This window comes from Apteryx mantelli, chromosome 2 (assembly GCF_036417845.1).
Source record: "Apteryx mantelli isolate bAptMan1 chromosome 2, bAptMan1.hap1, whole genome shotgun sequence".
NCBI lineage: Eukaryota > Metazoa > Chordata > Aves > Apterygiformes > Apterygidae > Apteryx > Apteryx mantelli.
The window spans coordinates 115,382,469-115,403,957 of NC_089979.1; the positions used below are offsets into that span (position 1 = coordinate 115,382,469).

General features: G+C 36.6%; 1 protein-coding gene across 6 annotated transcripts in view; it reads right to left on the reverse strand.

Moving 5' to 3' along the window:
* The window catches only part of BBS9 (Bardet-Biedl syndrome 9), a 312,936-nt gene that overhangs the window by 211,372 nt on the left and 80,075 nt on the right, over window positions 1-21,489 (reverse strand). For all 6 annotated transcript variants that reach the window (XR_010883441.1, XR_010883440.1, XM_067291268.1 and 3 more), the window contains exons 18-19: window positions 20,774-20,946; window positions 19,346-19,498 (exon numbers count right to left, since the gene is read on the reverse strand). Coding sequence is in view for 4 of the 6 variants with exons in the window: in XM_067291268.1 (XP_067147369.1) it covers window positions 19,346-19,498; window positions 20,774-20,946 (326 nt within the window). In the remaining 2 variants the exon portion in view is untranslated. The remainder of the gene's footprint in view (window positions 1-19,345; window positions 19,499-20,773; window positions 20,947-21,489) is intronic.

Below are 21,489 nucleotides of genomic sequence, written 5' to 3' on the forward strand. Positions count from 1 at the left end.
CATAAGCCTGCTTCGGGCTTTAAATCTATATTCTGACATGGGAATAACATTAAAAACTATTAGTAATAATGTATGACTTGATTCAATTTATATAAATTTTAACAGATGGATTAAGGAAAACTACATTCCTTTGAGATACACTGATTTCAATTTTCAATCTTTGAAAAAAATATTTACTTTTCCTTAGCTAAATAAGTAGCTCTTATACTCATTAACACGTTTTAAGACTCAATTTCCTCTTTTCAAGTTCTGAAAACTACTACTTGCTTTAGAGATATAATAAAAGACTATACTTGTAGGTGGTCTCTTCAGCATTCTTTTACTCCTCATATCCAGTGAAGTTATGCCTACACAGAAAGTAAAATATAATAAAATGACTTTAGACATGCAGAGGGTATAGAGAGCATGCAAGAATCCTCCCATGTCATTGGGAATTTTTCCCAAGATGAAACCAGAAGACTGACTCAAATTATACATAATACCCACAACCAATTACTCTCACACTTAACTCTCATATTTTGGGGGAGGGACATAGCAACTATATATATATATATATATATATTTTTTTTTTTAATGGTGTCACTTAAATAAAGCTTCAAATGGCTACAGGAGATTTTAGGAATGTTAATAATCAGCCTAGCCTGAATTATTATAACTAAAAAGAGTATTTAAGAAATAAATTTAAAAATGAAATGACCATCCCAAAGCACCGGGGTATAATGCAGAACATGCCCTGATGGGAATGCAATGGAGTCTGCACTTCCGCTGCTACCTACACTCCCTTCAGTGAGGTAGGAAGTCTGACCACAGAATCAGCAGTCCCAGGCATGAGACACTGCTCTTGCTGCTGGACCTTCTACTGCCTAATCCGAGGTCATTCAAACAGTGAAGCTAGATTTTCCATTTGTTGTAGTCTGCAGGTTTCAGAATAGGTTTCAGAATAAAAAAAGAAATTCCTCTTCTGTAAGAAGTCTAACAGAGCATGTGTTAGACCCTCCCACGCCTCACATGGTTTGTTGGATTAAATCATTATAAAGATAAAGAAATAATATAAAACTACTACAGTAAATTGCAGCTAGTATCCACAGAGATCCAGGTCAACACTTCCTGTGATAAACTCAGGTATACAACGACTGGTGAATCCTCTCAGAACTGATAGCAAAAGGACATCTGACATCATGACAGTCTGAACTACTTTTTATCTTCAACCTTATTTTGAATAACTAAGACACAAGGTGAACGCAGGATTTGTGTAGGAAAAGTTTGCCTACTTAATCTAATGTTCATTCCTTTCATTCTCACTCTTCACTCTCAGTTAATAACTCAAATTTATGTCTGCTAATTCAAACACTGAATCAGTCACTTTTCCCTTCCCCATTATGCTGCTCAAAACTTGGGGTCCTTCTCCTTTAAAACCATACTGACACTTAGGTGTTATCCCTCATGCTCCTGGGTGTCAATGAATCTTTTGCCTGCTGTAATGAAACAAAGGCCAAAAAATTTTGAATTAGATTCACTAACTTCAAAGCAACTAAGCAGGAAAAAAATGAAATATACAGTAGCTACAATTATGAAAGATAGGGAAGTCTGATAGGTTAAGTACGGGAAAAAGGAAAAAAATTCTTGAACTGTAACCTCACCTCTTCCACCAGCTTGCTGTACAGCCTCAAGTAAATTACTAACCAAACAGTGGTTAGTTACCTACAACTTGGAGATTCTGTTACTACTTATTGGTGATGCTTGAAAGGTCTTTACGCACTTTACAAATTATTCCTTATATATTAATAATTTTAATGGTTATTTTCCTAGTAAATTCTACTTAAGTCTTAATATGAGTTGCAGGGAAGAAAACCTGCAGAGAGAACTTGTTAAACTGCAATCTTGATACAGATATTCTCCATGTTTTATTTGACATTTTATGAATTGTCAACTCCTTTTTACAACACTCCAACTCTTGACAAGGTGGCTAAACATATTTGCAATATTTGTCTTTTGCTGCACTCTGCTGGAACAATCCATTTTTCAACTGAAAGTAATGCTGTTCCATATACAATGGAAATGTAAAAAAACAGAGTTAAAAAAACACAGAAAACTTATTTCTCGTAAAAATAGACTATCATGCAGCATATGTATTTTTCAAACCAGGAGTTGGACACTTAAATCCATATTGTCTAATAAGAATGTCCCATCTGCAAAGACACTGAGCACCTGCAGCTGATCTAGACTGGACAGGATTACAGAAGGCTCACTAACGGTCACAGTAAAACTACAACAAAGTGAGTAGCTAAATAAGGAATTAAAAAGTGTCTTGGAACAAAAATTGGAAAACTCTGGACTCGCATGCATCATTTTAAAAATCCTCTGCCTGACTATATTAAAATATATATATATATATATGTATACACAGAAACTTATCCCCTTCCATTCGATCCCCACTTATAATAATAGTAAACACTGGAAAGAGAAGTTATTACATCATTTACATAAAATGACAACACTTTGAATCTCTTCAAAAAAATCACTACAATTTACTAGACTTTTCATGCAATTCTAAAATTTGCAGTCCCATTTGTTACATTAAAAAACAAAAACTGAAGAAGCTTACCTGGGCACAACTAGAGAACAGATCTCGGTTTATGTTAACAGTCACAGAGCTATTAACTGCAGAGATAACTTATTCTGGCTGAGGATCTGCTCCAGAATAACCCAAACATGCCACATTTCAGATCAAATGCATCTGCCTGCTAGAAAAATGCACCAGTGATCAAAACAAAGGGTCAAGACCCACCACCTCCCCCAAAAAAGAGTAAACCCCTTTGCCTTGACCATAAACTTCCGAAGCCCTGACCTGACGGGGGAAGCACCTAGCACAGATGCAATGGAACAGAAATGTCACCAGCCTCTTCTAGCAGTCTGTGGAGGGCAATGAGGAAAAGCTTTTACCCTGAGACCTGTCTTGGGAGTTGCAAATACAGATGTTGGCACCAGTCCCAGCACACAAAACATACTTTCAAAGTTTTACTAATACCTGCTAAAATTGTATCTTGGCCTGTTTGCATGGAAAGAAAATTAAGGAATGACCCTTCTTAATACTCTGTAATCCACATAAATCTCAAAAACTGTTCTCAGGGAGAGGTTTCCATAGAACATTTCTTTTGCAAAAAACAACAGGGCCTCTTAGTCAGTCAGTGCCTCTACAGATTGCCTGGCTGAACTGAAAAACAAGAATATAGGCAATAAGCGACAAACCATCCAAACTCTTCACATGAATACTTAAGTAACAGTTTCAGAGCACACAGTTATAAAACCTACAAACAGTGACACAGGAAACAAAATGTGAAAAAAGTTTGCACAGAAACTACTTCAAAGGTTAAACCACTTAGCCTAACACTGGACAGGCCATGCTGCCTCACTGGAAATAAGCCACTGGGATTTCTTCCCCCATCCCTCCCCACCCTCGCACAAAAAAAATATAGAATTTAATAAAATACCAGAGGCAAAACGTTCCCCTGGTCTATGAATGGATCTCGCACAGGAGAAAAAAAAAAATCCCATGAACAAAATGAAGACTTGTATCAGTGTGGTTTTCCCCATTTGTCTCTAATGCCTTTCTAAAAATGAAAGGTCAGTGACAACACAACAATTAATATAAGCAGAGAGTTATACTTCAAATTGTACCCATGCCAGTCTGTTCGGTTTTTAGCCTGTAATGTAACAAACATCACAAGCGAAGAATGGGTAAAGCAACTATTTAGAGACACTGAGCTTCTAAAAGCAAATGGGAAGTTCAGTGAACAGTTTAAGAACTAGATAAGCACAGCAATAGCTGAGTAGGAACTGCAAGACTAACTAGGAATCAAATCAGGTGGAAAAATCTGTGTTAGACAAGCTCCAGCTACTGTGGATCTCAGCAAGCATAAATCGGGAAATGAAGCATGGTATCTTTGAATATGGCCGGTAATTTCACATCATGGCATTTCTAATTAATTGCAACTATAAACTACAATCTGTTCACATGCTTGTATACAAATGGAAAATTAGCAAAATACAATGCAAAAATAATATAAGCCAATACAGGTGGATAAAATACTGAAGATTAGGTCAACCTGCAAACTGTTTATAACTTCTGCATTTTATAATTTCTGCATACATTTCCAAAGAAAAACAAGAAGAAAAAAAGTGGTTCTTACATTTGTCAAAAAACAGATGTTTTAATAAATTGTACTCCTTATGAATCTGACCAAATAATGCAGACTTGTTTCCAAAAAGAGGTAAAAATCTGAAAGACAGATATTAGTAGCCAACAGGTAATCTGCTTCCTATTTATTTCCGCAATAAAAATAAATAAATAAATAAATAAATAAAAATAAAAAGAGTGCTTCAGATACTCATAAAAGCCAAAAGGAATATCTGTAACTAGAAGACAGAACATACTGAAACAGAACAGCCTTTTTAAAAATACATATTTAAAGACAGACTTTCAGCTGCACATTAGAACATAGTAGATAGCTAAATGCAATGCAACAAACTCCTTAAAGAGAAAGGAAAGAATAAGTAAAATGCAAGAAGTCCAGTTTTCCACTTTCTTCCCAGCAAAGCATGGAATTTTCTCCAAATTCTGAACCTCCTTTCAAATTAGAAGAGAGGCAAGGGCTACTGTTTTCTTTGACATGACAAATCTAATTAGCTTGCAAATATTTAACCGATAGCTAGAGGTTGCTCTTTAAGTAGTAAATAACGAGGAGTAATTAAGGTAGCAAAGGCAAAAGGTTACTAATTTAGGGCATTTCTATGGTGTAGTGTTTAAATTACAGGTTTTATACAAATGCATGGGCCAATGCACAAGAAAAAGAATCCAATTTTAATGGAATGCAGAACAAATTAACATTTTAACATTATAATACTACTCAGTTGTACAATGGGATTTTGCTAAGTGTCACAGAACAGAAAATAAAAGTAACACTCCAAGGTATGCTTGTTAACCTCTTCAAGCTAAATATATTACAGGCCTACTGACAGCAGTAAATAGACAGATTGTGACATGAAAGACTCTGAATTCAAAGGTCTTTAATAGGTGTAGGGTTCTTTTTTCCCCCCTCAAGTAAATTGGTGCAAAGAGTATAGACAATGAACAAGATAAAAATAAGTTATCCATATCAAATACTTTCAAATTTCTAAAGGGAAAGAGAAGGATTCCTTTAAAAAAAAAAAAAAAAAACTTTAAAAACACCCCAATTCCTGTAATATATACGGTCTCCTTTTCTTCTTCTCCTGTTCAGGTTATAAGAATCTAGACTAACAAGCACACTCTTCAGCACCTGTACATAACGTTTTCTAGGTTGACCTAGGGCTTTTTGAAAAAATAAGGAATATAGCACTTATACTCAAAACCTGACATCCTTACTTGAGCATCCTGGTCACCATCCAACAAGGAACTTAAGCAGATCCTTAGCTTTAAGATGGCTAAATAATTCCAAATTTGTATCCCCAATAAATTGCCAGTATTAAAACAAAAAACTGCAGCCACAAAACTTTGTCAAAGAACAAAAGATGCTAGGCACGGCAATTTATTACAGACTTAGAAAAAATAAACTCAGATCCCCCAAATTATGGTATGGCCATTTGATTTATTTCCGATTTATTTGCAAAACTCCCCTAAGTATATCAATATGATTAAAAATGTATAAAACTAAACTGCCCAATATATGTATTTCAAAACATTAACCACTATTTACTAATGTATTATTGTAACTTGAATATATTGCGTCATTCTTGCACAGAACTAGCATAGCTTCAGAGTTTCTAACTTTAATTGCCCTTTTTCAAAAGTTCATTTATTTTCTCAAAAATAAACAGAATGGAAAGAAGTTTTTATTTTGTAAAAACCTTAAAATAACAGCTATGATACTCAGCTATACTGTCCTTCTGCTTCCTGACCTCTGACCCCACAGTTCATTGCACCACTTTTTCTTGCATTAGCAATCTTCTCCTTTTTCATACCAGTTTAAATTGCCCACAATAGAATAATTAAAAGCTTCCCAATGTAGAATTACTATGTGGAAGGTACCAGTTAAGTACAACTGAAACATACATTAGATCTGTGAGATGCCAACTGGCAAAAAGAACTGGAGAAAAATGTTCTTTTCCCCTTTGTTTTTTGTCAATTTACAGATTTAGCCCTTAGTTTTGTTCCAAAATAAACTTTTCCTTTTATTAAAAAGATCTAAATTCAGAAAATGACCACACAAGTTACATTTTTCCTCAGAGAGGTAGTAGCTAGACCAGGAGCTCTGAGTTAAGATTGCGCTGACTGCAAGGAATATACAACCAAAGAAAGAGAGTAAGTTTCAAAAAAGTCATAATTCTACTATTTAATTTTTTTCATATTATAATGCATAATTGGCCATGCAAGACTGATTCAGATGCTTGTTGTCTGTAAAGTTAATGAAAATAAGTAGTTGCAGGGCCTGATGTAAGATGATTTCAGATTAAGTCATCAGACAAAATAGCTTGGTGTAGTTGGGCCTACACTAAAAAAGCATGTAACTCACACCAAAATCTGCAAGCATTAGATGAGTTTTTAGTCAGTTTGGCCCTAAGATACTTAATGCCCTTTTTTTTGGTTGTTTTTTTTTTTAATCAGGATTTGGAGTAAAATGCTAATAACTTACATTGTACCCATTAAATCCCTGTAAACTGAATCTAATGGAAGTGTAGCTCTCCTTCTTACTGTGCAGTGAATTGTTAGTATAACGTACATATGACTCAACATGGTGAACCCAAGCATGAAGAGCTCTGTGGCATTTCCCTGAATCATAGCGATAATGTCTCTGAAATATTTACTTGGCATGAATTTGAAACCAACATATACTTGTCATCCGAACACAATGAACAATTCTCATTTCCTGTAAATCAGAGAAATCAAAATAATTTCTTGTAAGCTATACCAGCAAATGATCTAGTTGATTATGTTGTTATTTCAGGTATCTCAAGGCACAGCACCTGTGCTCACACTGGTAAAACAAGTATAATAGCCATCTAAAAGCAAACTATTAAAACATCATCAGAAGATTTTTTGGTACCTCATGTGGAAATTAACCAACATTTCTATTAGTTTGATAATCATCTAACAACTCCTCATGTCTGGGTCACACAATTAAAATGACCAATTTCGCAAATATCACATATCCAAACTTGCCAAGTAGCCATCATATCTTCATCATATACACTCACTAGTTGTTTTCAGTTATATAGCTTTCATGCCTCAATTTGGTTTTGCACTGTATTATTACAGGACTGAAATAGAAACCTTCCTAGTGGGCATGAAATAATAGTGGTTTTCCATCTTTCTATGAAGACATTATGAAATTTTTCTTCAGATTTTGATTAGCATGCTGTGTAACACTTCCTCTCTTGCTTACAGAGTGTACCTCTCCCTGTGAAAGAGCCTGTAAATAACTTAAGTTTCAACATAGGTATCTCATACACTATATTTCATATTGCCAGATATGACAGATTTCTTTCAAAGAAGTAAGACCTCAATATTCCTTTCTACTGGGAACTGTAGCCAACTGCTTCCATTTTCACCCATTCAAATGCACTCAGGCTCTTTTAGTCCTTTCAGAGATCCCTAATATATAATCTGGACTTTTTGTGCTAGGCCTAGGATACAAGCTCTAGCCTTACAAAGTAGTATCATTTATTCCCCTTAAAAAAGGCATTAGATCTTCCCATGTAAGACAAACGATAGAATTCACTTCTTGCTATTGCCTCTATATTCTAGAAGACACAATCTCCCCCATACCCCTGAGGCTTGAATCAAAGTTTGAAGAATCCTCTGACAGGTTAGGTGGTGGAACAGCTCTAAAATGTGAGCCACACAGGAAAAATCACACCTCTGGCCCTTCAGCATTTTGAATGGAGCGATGGGTCTCCAAAACCGGCCGTTCACAAGCTCAAAGGGAGAAACGCAGTAGGTAGGACTGTGTGCTGTGTGACATGGCACATTGTAACTGGTGTCCTTCTTTAAGGAGAATGTGACAGGCCAGATGGATTGAATTCAGTTCAACAGACCCTAGTTGAGGCATTTTATACAGTATCTACACACACACACACACACACACACACACACACACACACTTCACTTCCAACTCTCTTCTCTCGTGACGGTTGTCCTACGTTTTCAGCTCCTAGACAGGTCTTTAACTCTTCTCCCTCATGAAAAAACCTTGCTGAGGATATGAAATACCAGTTTCATCTATTTGTCCCACAAACTGTGGGACAAATTAAGTCTTCACTTAAGACTAGTCTCTCACTGGAACAAATAATTGCTAGCAAAGACTAAAATAGTGAAGAGTTGTGCCAGCAATCTCAATATATGCTTCCCAAGTGCAGCTAACTACTTTCAGACATTTTTTGACTACATCTTCAAATAAATAGGGGCTTTGATGACAATGTAAGTATTCCACTGTTAAAGCTAAATAAGTCTTAGGCAAACAGAAACATAACACTATCTGAACACCAATAAAATAGAGAATTTTAATTATATGTAATAGCCAATAAGCTATTTTTAGTGGCTATGAAAAGAATAAAATACTACATTTTGCAGAAACAGCAATAAAATAAGAGAAGCTAAATATAACTCCTCAAAGGAACAGTATATTTATTTAAGCCAAAAAGAACTAATTTATATTATGGGTGTAGGTCTCACTGACATTATCAGGGGAAAATGACTATTACAGGAGCGGGTGTGATATACAGCCTTTGAGCCATGCATGATAAACCCTAATGGTTTTGCTTTGAGGTAAAAGTCCTTACTAATCAGGCAATGAATCATTCCCAAAATGTGTTCCTGAGGCCATGTGTGTCAGAAGTGTGACTCTTGAGAGAATACTCAATCATTAGTGATCAGTTTTGAGATTTTTATCAACCGACTAATAGGCAAGGAAAGGAGCTAAGAGGCCTGAACAAAGAATTAATGGACCTTTAATGAGATTCTAAATGTATTTTAGTGAATGGAACATAAGGACTTTTATTTGCCACTGACCACATATCACCAGTGATCAAAGTGCTCCACCACTGCAAGTGTTAAAATAATTCAGAGACCTATATTCATGCTTTTGTAAAAGATTAAAAAAATATTTTTACTTAAGATATTGTAGATGCCAACACTTATTTTGTATTGTGCCTCTGTAACAGATCAAGACTTACAAATAAAGAACCTAGCTTCCTAAATCAGCAGATGGAAGTGAGGTAAGAAAAAAAATGGGAAGGAAGTTGTTTATTCATTTCTCTAATATATTATGTGCTAGATCTGCATTAATATTAACCGTCAAGGAAGTAAAATGCTGGCTCTTACTTAAGACATATAATGCTGAAAAGACATGTTCAGAAACAAGACTGAAAACTAAAATAAAGATGTGATGAATTATGTGTATGTACATGTATATATGCATATTCATACATACACAAACACATATCCATTTGTACTATTGCCTATAAATTGCCTATTGCCCTCCTAGACCTACGTATTTGCCTTCTACATCTTTGTGCTGAAATCACTATGGAAATATCTAAAGAAATTACTGTAACAGGCAGCTAACAGCCCAAGGCCATCTGGAGGATTTCCAGTTCCCTGAAACAAAAACTGACTGATTCTAGGGGAGTCAATTCAATCAGGTGACTCTGGAATGAAGTCACAGGAATCAGACTCGATATCAAAAGGAGGAGTCATTTGGCAGCTGGGGAAATCTTATTCTGAGAGCCAAGAAAAAAAGGAAACAAGCAAATAGAACAGACAAAGAGGGGAGATTTACAATTCCTTTCAAAAGGCAGTAATAAAATCCATCTCTCTTGCTTAAGAGATGAAATTAAGTTACATATTTCCATGCATGTCACACTGTTTTCCACAAAGCTAGATGTTTCATGCAACCTAACAACAAAATGCACGTTTGTGCATGTGCACATGCACATGTAAAAATTCCTTTACAGAATTTAAGTGTGACTTGCTTTAAATGTCATATGTATATACCCTTCATTCCTGGAGAAATTCAGGGCAATTCAGGATAATTCAGAGCAAAGTTGAAAGGGCTGACACCAGTTTGAGGGACTAGGTAATTGGACTCCAGGAACCTCTGGGTAAGAGAGATGCCAGATATGGGACTGAACCTAAAGTACATACCTAAAGACCCAGAAGAAGAGAGTATCTAAACTTCTACTGTCATACCATCTGACCAGAGAAAGGTTGGATTAGATCTACAGAGAAGGCTGCAGAGAGTCACAGAATTGTTCTAAACCAGCAGATTGTGAACCATCTCCAAACTGGGAGCTCTATAACTACGTTAGTGAAGTGCTATGAATAAGAGGTATTGGTATGATTTTTGTTCAGCACTGCACAGGTGCAAAGCTTCCAGATGGCAGTTTGTTCACATCTAGCTGCTGTGGAATATAGGTGAAGCAAATGTGTGACAGTTCGTCCCCAGACATAAAGACAAGCCCTTAAAAAGTGAGCCAGAATCCCATGTGTTATAAATCAACCTCACTGGAATAATGCAGCTAAGGTTCTGTTGTGAAACTGATCAAATGTGTTAGACAAAAGAAGGATAAAATGTGCTTGCATTTGGATATTTGTCAACTGTTAATTGGAATATTGGTTTTCATCTTCAGAGAGGAAACCATATGATTCAGAACATATGATTCAGAATCAACAAGTTATCTCAATCTTGATAGTGATATACACCCAAAACTGATTTTCCCTGGTAGTATTAACTATTATTATAAAACGGACAAGAACTGGCACACACTACTTTAATGCTTAAAATACTGCTTGACAAGGTTTCAACACTCTTGCTTCTTCACAAACCACAATGAAATAAAGATTTAACACGCATGATCAGCAGCACTAGGGTGAAAATTCCTCACAATTGTCTTATTAAAAAAGATGTGCTCAAAGGGATCCTAACTTTAAGTTCCTTTAAGTATTGCCCAAAAGTTCAGATTTATTACACATTCTGCTGAAACCTCAGGAAACATAAATATTTAGTGCACTTCCTATGGCCTCCTAAATTATGTCCATGGATACAAAAGATCTGCTTTTTCTCCATACATTTAACTTTGAAGGTTTATTGTGTCATAGCTTTCTCTTTTTGGATGCTTTTCTAAAAAAACATTTACTTAACGCTTTTCCTTGCATTGAATGTTCTTTATGTGTGTGTATTTTAGAGTAAACTTAAATAAAGTTGCAAGTCAGATCCTACATTCTTTAATCAGGTGCTGCTCTAAAATATCTCTTTTTTTCTTTCTGCGAAAAAGAAAACTGCTAAGTTAGCTTTAGAGTTGGTTGTTTGAATGTCAACTTTGAAGACTAGGATAGATCCTGCCATGTGGCATGGCTACTCCATGTCATTCTGGAAACAACAGGGGTATTGAAAGGCTCTAGAAGGATCAGCCAGTTGCAGGAAGATTTTTCCAGAAACACAGAACAAACTTAAGGACTCCCGAATACCAGTCCTGTGCTGTGGCATGAAACCGTGAGCCAATGTCAGCTATGATTTGGTCCTACTTTTTAGAAGTTGGCATTAATTCATAGCACAATTGCTTAAATTTAATCTGAAAAACATACAATAATCCATCTTTTTGTTTAAATTAGGCTACAACATAGAACAGTTTTATGATGAAGTTCAAGAAGTTCTGAAAATATTAGAGGCACCTCTCTTAAAACCCCTCTGTTGTGCACAAAAGAGGAAGGGAAACTCCTGTGATATTACTAATTAAAAAAGCCAGCACATCCATTTACAGAAGGCCGACTTCCAAATCCCTTGCAAAAACCATCTGTTCCTCCAGCAGTCACTACTGAAACCTCAAGACCCCCAACAAACATTCAGGGCAAATTATTGAGATGGCTGTATTTCTAAGGGAGAGCTCAGATCACATTTTAGGGAAAAGATGCTTTATCTACAGATAAAGCATTCTTGGTCACAGGTGACAAATTCTTGTACAGCTTACTACTGTACGAAGAATTAAAATGGCTCTTCCTGATGGAAGTACATTCCTTAGTCTAAATGAGGAGTCATGGTACCTTTAACTGGAAGGAATTATGTTTGTTGACCACTTCTAAGAGGTTGATAGAGAAACACTACACTGACTTTCCAATGTTACTAGCTATAAGAATGAAATAAACAAAATGGGAATGCTGAAGGGGGAACAGATGAGGGGCGATTACACTGAAATTAGTCTTTAGGAAGCGTGTACTTGTTCCTATGCCCTTTAAACAGCAACCTATGACCATTTCTCCAAACTGATGGTCTGTTTGAATATTCTGTCCCCTTGTTTCAAGCAACAAAGGTTTTTTTTTTAAGTAAAAAACTCCTGTATGTGCAAATCTCTGCGAGCTGCAATTCATACGCAGCCCTCCCAAGTTGCAAGACCATGACCAACCAAGATAAATAAACAACATATTTTAAAGAAAGCAGAAGGAACAGAACTGGACAACGTTGTTGCAGAGAAAGATCTGAAAACAACCTCAAAAGCCATTTTATTGCTGCTTGCAACCAAGTATTTCTGTGAGACTAGCTTTTCAGTGATAACATAAATTAGATGACCACAAGAGAACAGAGAAAGAGAATTAGGAGAAAACAAACAGAGCTGGCAGCATCAACTAGTTCAAGCAGTTTTGTCTAGAACTATCCTCTTACTAATGGCGAGTCACTCTCTTAAATTTATAAAGTGCCTTAAAGCAAGAAAAGCTAAAATATGGCAATCAAAAGATAAAGAACCACTACTGTAGTCAATGCAGTTGTTTGTCAGCCTAGTTTTCTAAGGTTATGCAAATGTGCTGTCCTTTTATATCAGCCTGGGTCTGACAGTCCATTCCTAGAAACTTTTGATTCCTATGACCGCTACTGAATTTTACAGAGAAATGAAGACCCAGAAGTCAGTAAGTTCCTATATACTTTTTTTTTTTTTTTTTAAATTAGCAGAGCAGGAGGGGAGAGAGACATTGCCAGCAGTCCCACTGAGACAGAGACAAGAATCTTGGCATTGTCCATCTTGTTTGGTTAGTTGGTACTGCCAGTCAGCACGAGCGCTCTGGCTCGGCTGCTAGCACACACATAACAAAAGCAGCTGCAGGTGCATTGCTGGGGCCAAGAGCAAGTATTGAGATTTCAATATTAGAAAACTCAAGGGAGCTAGAGATTATATGGGGGGATGGAGAAGCCTTACAATGTGGGAAAACCTGAGGAATTACAACAGTGGCATCAAAGAATAGGAAGGGAGCTAGGTTTACAATGGAAGTGTAGGGATACAGGACACAAATCCGTTAGCTTCATGATTTGTCTTAATTTACAACAGTTTACTGTGATGCAATGCAATGTAATGTGGTAGAGATCGCTTTGTCATTTCATTTTTTAAAGCATGAATACAAGAGAAGATTGAACAGTTCAAGTACATCAAATTGGCTGAGCAACAGTTAGTGACGTAGGAGAACTCCATCCCACATTTCAAATCCTTCCCTCCTCTTCTTTCCCTAAAAAAGAATAACCACAGTAATCTTCTAAACATGGTTACTGGGTTGAAAGAAGAAAGTGAACCTTCTGATGAGTATGATCCTTATTGTTAATTCCTACTTGCACCTCTCAAGAGTCAATGTATGGAAATTATAATTCCAGAGCAATCATCTGCAGCTAACTGCCAAACTATGATTTTTTAATATGACAGAAAATACACTGTAAGGTTAAGATCATTAAATTACACTTTCAAGCAATAACATGTCTCCAATAAGTATGCATTATACAAAGCACAAACTGTTTACAACAGCTACCATAAAACTTGCTGAAATCTCATTTCATATTTAAAGTCCTTCTTTAAACTACAAAATGTCTATGCAATCTTAACCACTGTTCAGTTGTTCACATATTTATCTAATTAAATTCTTTTCTTAGAACAAGAGCAAGCAGTGTGTCCGATTGCAGAGGAAGCTTTTTTAACCAGTGCTCAAGAAACTAACTCAGACATACAAATAGCATCTGTTGCAAACTGATTTTCCAGTATTTTCATAGTGTCTTCCTATAAATCACTCATACATGTCATTTTTATGACATTTCCTTTGTCTAATGTACAAGACTACTACTTTGTAATAGCTTTTCTTTCCCTTCTAAAGGAGAACACCTTATGTAGCTGTTAACTGTTGTAATATTCTCACAAATCTATTTAGACCTATAACATTAATTCAAAAAGACAAATTATAGGAGATAAGATTAAATAGGAATATAAAAACAAAAGGAAGCCTTTCATCACTGCAGACACTGAAGCTTGCTTATATGTTTCTCTCTTATTGTGAGGACAAAAAGGTAAGGCTACGGTTTACTTATAACGAGCCCATTAGTAATTTTATTGTAGCACTGGATACATCCTGCTTTGGTGCTCATGTACAAGGACTAATAGAAAAATTAGATCACAACTAGAAATGCATTTTACCAGAGAATCAAATGCAGCCTGATTAATTTTCTTTGGCTTAGCATCTATAGCTCTGACATACATATATGTTATACACCTACATATACATCTCACACATACAAATTTGCTTGAACACCTGAAAATTAACACTTAAAATCTACTTCAATCGTAGAATTCAAATTAGCTCAGCAATTCATTAGCAGTTTGGCAAAGAAAAAGGACTGTACAAAATATATTTAAAATAGATATCAAACACAGGCAATGAAATTATGGGACCTGAATATTCACGATTATTTGATTTGTATTAAAAATGCTTCACATGAAGGTTATACATCTTCTGCATAACTATTCTGATGCAAAGTATGCAGTAAGGGGCACCTTTATATCAGTGTAGATTTGGAGAGGTTATACCATTATAACTACTAACCCATAATAGTTATTCTATTAAGAAATAACACATATACACTAGAGTCCCAGTCTTGGGGATTCTGGGTGGAAAAAAAGCTTTTAACCAATAACTAATCAAATCAGATATCCTCACTAGCTGTAAACTCCTAATTGTTCACTGTAAAAACAAATATGTGCATTTGCCTTCTGACTACAAAACCCAATATAAAAAGTAACAAATGAAGGCTTTCTTTTGTACATAATTGATTACTTCAGTGAAAAATGAGAGAGGGAAAAGGATGCAAATTATTTTCTCCTCTTTAAACAAAATTTAACATAAGGGAGGAGATGAGATTCTCATACGCAAAGATAAGTGATGGAATACAAATTAAAATTTCTATCTAATATTTTAAAAGTTTCTTCTAGGATTTGTCATCATGCCTATTTTATTACAAAACCCCTAAAACTTTTACATTACTTTCATTGAGGGTTTGATTCAAATTCCACTGAAGCCAATAGGAGCCCTTCCACTAACTTCTATGGGGTATGGATCATCATTCTTCATTGAATGCATTCTCCAGTAGGAAAACTACCAAACAGAACCAAATGAGCTCAGAACAGACTTTTCCAAAAGAAAGAAAAAGAAGATATGTTTGAACAGTTCTTATGAAAATTAGCATTCTCAAGAGACAGTAATATTCATTCAATGTCAAAAAGACTATAGGCTTAAAAGAATTTTTGGAATGAGATTTTGTACTGTCCATATTTATGCAGCTTCATTATTCCTTCTTCACCGAAAAATTATATGCTGTATTTTGAATGTTTTAAATATTTGTGTTAGATATACTTGTTCAAATAATAGAAACAGAAGATGAAATGGACTTTTAAAAAGGAAAACAATAGAAGCAAGGTCTTTTTCAATGCATAGGAAATACATAGTCAAGCAGTTTCACCTCATCCAAACAGCAAAGAGGCAATATTAAAACCTACCACAGCACTCGCTTCCAAAATATATGCAGTCTTGGGGTCCCTGTGGTAATTACTATTTTACTACATTCTTACTTGTGACAAAAACAAAAAAAATCCTGCATTGCAGAGAGACTCACACAAACAAAAGAAAACGACAAAGTGAATCTACCAAGGAAAGTCTGAGCTTGCATAAAACAAAGTTTTAACAACTATGGAAAAATGTAAACATTTGTTCTCTGAAAAGAAATCTTTTTTCCCCCCTCATCTTTTTTTCAACTACAGTAAGAGTAAAAACAATTTTAAAAAGCACACAACAAAAGTAATTAAAAAAATCGCCAATCTGATTTTGGTTTGAAGGACCCTTCCAATAAAAAAAGGCAAAGAGGAGGACCTAGGGAACTACAGACCAGTCAGCCTCACCTCCATCCCTGGAAAGGTGATGAAACAGCTCATCGTGGATACCATCTCTAAAGTATGCGAAGGATAAGAAGGTGATCAGGAGTAGTCAGCATGGATCTACAAAGGGGAAATCATGCTTAAACAACCTGACAGCCTTCTACGATGGGATGACTGGCTGGGTAGATGAAGGGAGAGCAGTGGATGTTGTCTGCCTTAACTTCACTAAGGCTTTTGACACGGTATCCCATAACATCCTCAGAAGCAAGCTCACGAAGTGTGGGATAGATGAGTGGACAGTGAGGTGGATTGAGAACTGGCTGAATGGCAGAGCTCAGAGGGCTGTGATCAGCAGTGCAGAGTCTAGTTGGAGGCCTGCAGCTAGCGGTGTTCCCCAGGGGTCAGAACTGGGTCCAATCCTGTTCAACTTCTTCATCAATGACCTGGACAATGCGACAGAGTGCACCCTCAGCAAGTTTGCTGATGATCCCAAACTGGGACAAGTGACTAATACACCAGAGGGCTCTGCTGCCACTCACAGGGACCTCAACAGGATGGAGAAACAGGCAGAGAGGAACCTCAGGAAGTTCAACAATGGCCAATGCAGAGTCTTGCACCTAGGGAGGAATAATCCCATGCACCAGTACAGGCTGGGGGCTGACCTGCTGGAAAGCAGCTCTGCTGAGAAGGACCTGGTGGGACAACAAGTTGACCATGAGCCACCAATGTGCCCTTGCAGGAAAAAAGGCCAATGGTATCCTGCGTAGCATCAGGCAGAGCATTGCCAGCAGGTCAAGGGAAGTAAACCTCCCCCTCTACTCAGCCCTGCTTACGCCACATCTGGAGGACTGGGTCCAGTTCTGAGATCCCCCATACATGAAAGACATGGACCTGCTGGAGCAAGGCCAGAGAAGGACCACCACGATGATTAAGGGACTGGAGTAATTCTCATATGAGGAATGGCTGAGAGAGCTGGGCCTGTTCAGCCTGCAGAAGAGAAGACAGAGGCAGGATCTTATCAACGTGTATAAGTATCTGAAGGGAGGGTGTAGAGAGGATGGGGCCAGACTCTTTTCAGGGGTGCCCAGCGATAGGATGAGAGGCACTGAGCACAAACTGAAACAAATGAAATTCATCTGAACATAAGAAAACACTTCTTCACTGAGAGGGTGGTTGAACACCGGAAGAGGTTGCCCAGAGAGGTTGTGGAGTCTCCATCCTTGGAGATATTCAAAAGATGTCTGGATATGGTCCTGGGCAACGTGCTCTAGGTGACTCTGCTTGAGCAGGGGAGTTGGACTCCAGAAGTCCCTTTCAACCTCAACCATTCTCTGATACTTCCAGAATGCACATCTATATCAACTACATGATTTTGTTCATATTGTCAGACCTGATGTTTCAATTCAAGTGCACAAGAAAACTGTCAAGCACACCCCAGTTGTTTTAAGTTTAAAGGCAACAGTTATGCATATCAAAAGCAGATTCAAGAGACCCACTTTATTTAGTTGATCTTTGGAGCTTGATCTAGTTGTGCCAATTCAAAGTGCTAAAGAATCACTCCTCTGTCAACAATACCTAGTACTTAAAGTAAGCAAAAAAAATCACTTTCAAACTTAAACCATCTCATGGTATACTCATTAATAGTAAAGATGGATATAAAGGCAAATTTAACTCTTACGTTAATCATGCATGGAAGGGTAGTTTTCTCTAATTTACAGAATGGTTTTCCTAATGCAAACAGTAAAAACATTTTACTTAACACCTTCATTTTTTTAATTTTCATCATATACAAATGCAACAGCATATTGTGACCAACCAATAACCCCTACAATGGAAGAAGGCTCAGAGGAGACGGGCAAGGGCAAGGTGCCCATGAAGCTCAGGAACCGTGTAGGCACAGAGGACTGGCTTTATCTCAACACAAAGGGGGCCGGGAGACCTTTGTTTTAGATAAGTAGCCATAGACTCAGGTTTCTTCCTGAGTTGATCAGAAGAATGTGAATGTCTCCCTGAGATTAGCCAGACCAGCATGAGGGAAGCATATACGTGGTTCAGTCCAACATAGAGTATAAAACCTCAACAACTAACAAAGGGATTTTGAAGAGAGCAAGGGGCTTGAGCTGGCTTCAACCCACATATTCCTTCCCGGCAATTGGGGATGCCCAGCATCATGACGGTGAGCGTATTATAGAGACCAGTATTGGCAATTACATTGGTATTGTGATTGAACTCTAAGTGTACACTTGTATTGTGATTTCAGTATATTGCTGTATCACTCTGCTAAATCAAAAATCCTGTGTAACATCAAATATCTTCAAAGTAAACTTTTATATTACACATTGCACTCTCTGTATGTGTGGAATATCTAAAACAACCTGGTCAGAGAGAGTACTGGATTCTGACACATATAAAGATAGTCTTGTTTCCAGTAAGGAAGCTAGCTGTGACACAGCTTCTCTAATAGGACAGGTTAGAAAATATAGATCAGATCCTCCAACAGAAATGTACAAAATGCCATAAAGTGACTTCGCAGCAAAGGGGATGCATCACAGAACAAGGATTATTCTAAAGCATTGCAGGGCTGAGGCAGGAAAAAAGAAAGTTTGTTTTTTTGTCCTTCTTGTGTACCCCCAATATGGGGACAGTTTAGGAATGAATTGGGAAAAAAAAAAAAAAAGAAAGAAAGAAAGTTATTCTGCAGCTATTGCATTCTGAAATGATTAGAACATAAAAACCTCCTAAGGAAGGACATGGTCAGCCTCAGACTATTTTGTTGTGAATGTTACACCAGCCAAACCATTCCACCAGTTTACAGTGTACCATAAAATATTTACACAAGCTATGAACTATAAAATATTTTCACATGAACTATAAAATATTTACACTATCAACATCAGTTAGGAAAGAATGATGTGCTGTCAAGCCGGTGTGACCCAGGAGCAAAAATTTTGTGGTTGCAGATTAAATAAAACCATTGCAAATCATCTGGAAACTTACAGGGAATATTAGGTTAAACAAATTACTGCTTCCTGGTCTCTTGGATGGTAAATGTAACCAGGAAAGCATAGCTTATATGCTTTAAACTAAGTTTTACCAACAACATAAAGAAAGTTTAGGTTCACAATCAAACTGCACTGACCTCTCTGAATGTTCCTTCTAGCAAGGTGTCCAGATGTTGAAGAGGAGCAGGAGTTTTGTCTTTGAATCGTGTCAGTAGTCGCCGCTCAATAGCTCTAAACTGTACAGCCCTTTCAGATAACAGCTCCCGAAATTTTTCAGCATTCAAACGTAGCTGCAATTAAGGGTTTTCAAGAATTCAGATTAAGGGTCATATACATGGTATATGCACATTCCTAATGAAATGGGAGAACAGTAATAAAATTCTTGGGAGAGTATGTATTCGTTCAAATGTGATTATGTTGCCCATGCCACTTTCATACTGATGTGGTTAATTTCAGACTCTTCATGAAACAACAGTGGAAAAACTATCAGTTGCCACTGAAATCACAAATAACTGTCGACAGCCACAATCGGTAATAATGCACAAGAATGCCATCAAGAAGTCTAATGACAAGCGTGAAATTTCACCACTCTCAGGGTGGATCTCTCAGGGCTTCTCCTTAGCTTGGTGTGCTATTTATGACACATACACACAACTTAGTAGATGCGAAAATCATTGCATTAGAAAATAAAAGATTATTCCCTTGAACATAAATAAAGTATTAAGTTCTGTGCTGATTGAATGATCATCTTGTTCTGAGGTGAAATCCTTTTTCCTTTATATATATTTCCAATATATATATTGATGAGGTACGGCAACCAACTCTCTTACAATGTTCACAAAACTTTGACAAGACTGTATATCAAATGCCCAGACAGTAAGAATTCTTACTTTATCTTTATAATCACCTTTTCATTTTCTAGTACATGCTTCTGTAATATAAAAATCTCTTAATAAGAGTGAATCTCCTTCAGGAGAGGCTTTTCATTGTCATCTGCATGACCAAACAGGCAGGCAAAGATAATTAATATATTTCATACCTCGTCTGGGAAATGTGTTCGTGTCTGCAATGACGCTTTTGGAAGGGCAGCTAGTATTTTAAAATCTAAAGGTACTTTTTATATAACTACCAGGATGATTCCGCTAAAACAAATTCTCATGACTTCATTATTACAGACTAGTAAAATCACCTATGACCAAGGACAAATTTTAGAAACAATTTTACAATTAACATGATATTAGTGAATGAAGAACCTATGGCTTCTCTACACAGAGACAGTGAACTAAACGAGTATTCCAATTTGTATCATTTGCAGACTGCACATAAACTACTTGTGCTTGCCAATCACAAGGGTTGTTTCAAAGGCAAGACATATTCCTCAGGCTAAAAACTAAACAGAGAATTATATCTTTTCCAGCATTATTTAGATACAGCTTCCTATTTTCTGAAAGACAGCTGTGTGCCACAGCTATGCAATTTTAGCCTAATTAATCTTAGCAGTGACTTACAAACAACTTTGTACTAGGGAAACTATTAGTTAGCTATCCATATGTTATGCAACATACCTCAAAATGTCGATCAATTAGTTCAAAATATTCTTGCAGGGGAATTGAACCAGAAAAGGTACACATAAAGTCTTTGCAATTTTGCTTCTTGAAATGTTCTTCAAGTCTAAGTGTGAGCTCGTTCGTTATTAGCCAAAGATCTTCTAACTGATCACTCTGGATTCTGTATCGTTCTTTAAAAACAAGATTAAATACAAGACTAAATGCATAAATTTAAGCCATACACATTCACTCTTTGAACTCTTCAGGTCTGATGTAATAGATACATTTTTCAGAACGATTACCTTTAAATTTTACAGTCTAATTCTATAACTCTTTATGACAAATATTAAGAAATATTAACATACATATTTTCTTTCTTTTCTTGAGGGTATGAAAGTATTTATTACTTCAGGATTATTTACTGCAGAGTATGGGCCTGTTCAAAAAACTATGAAGAACTATCATAATAAGGAAATAAGGAAACAAGAGATTCCTTCAATATAAGGAGAATTACTGGATGATAAAAAGCCATAACAACAGACTGTCAGCAATTCTCTGCCATAATACGCCCTTCATGAGCTTTGGTTGCCAGGCTAGGGGCAGAGTCAGGTTCAATTCACTTTGGACCAAGAGGGAAGCAGAGCATCCTAAGCAGCTGACAGTAGTGGTAACCAGCCAACCCCAGTCCAGATAAAAATCTCTTAATTGGAAACATAGTTACCAACAGTTCTCAC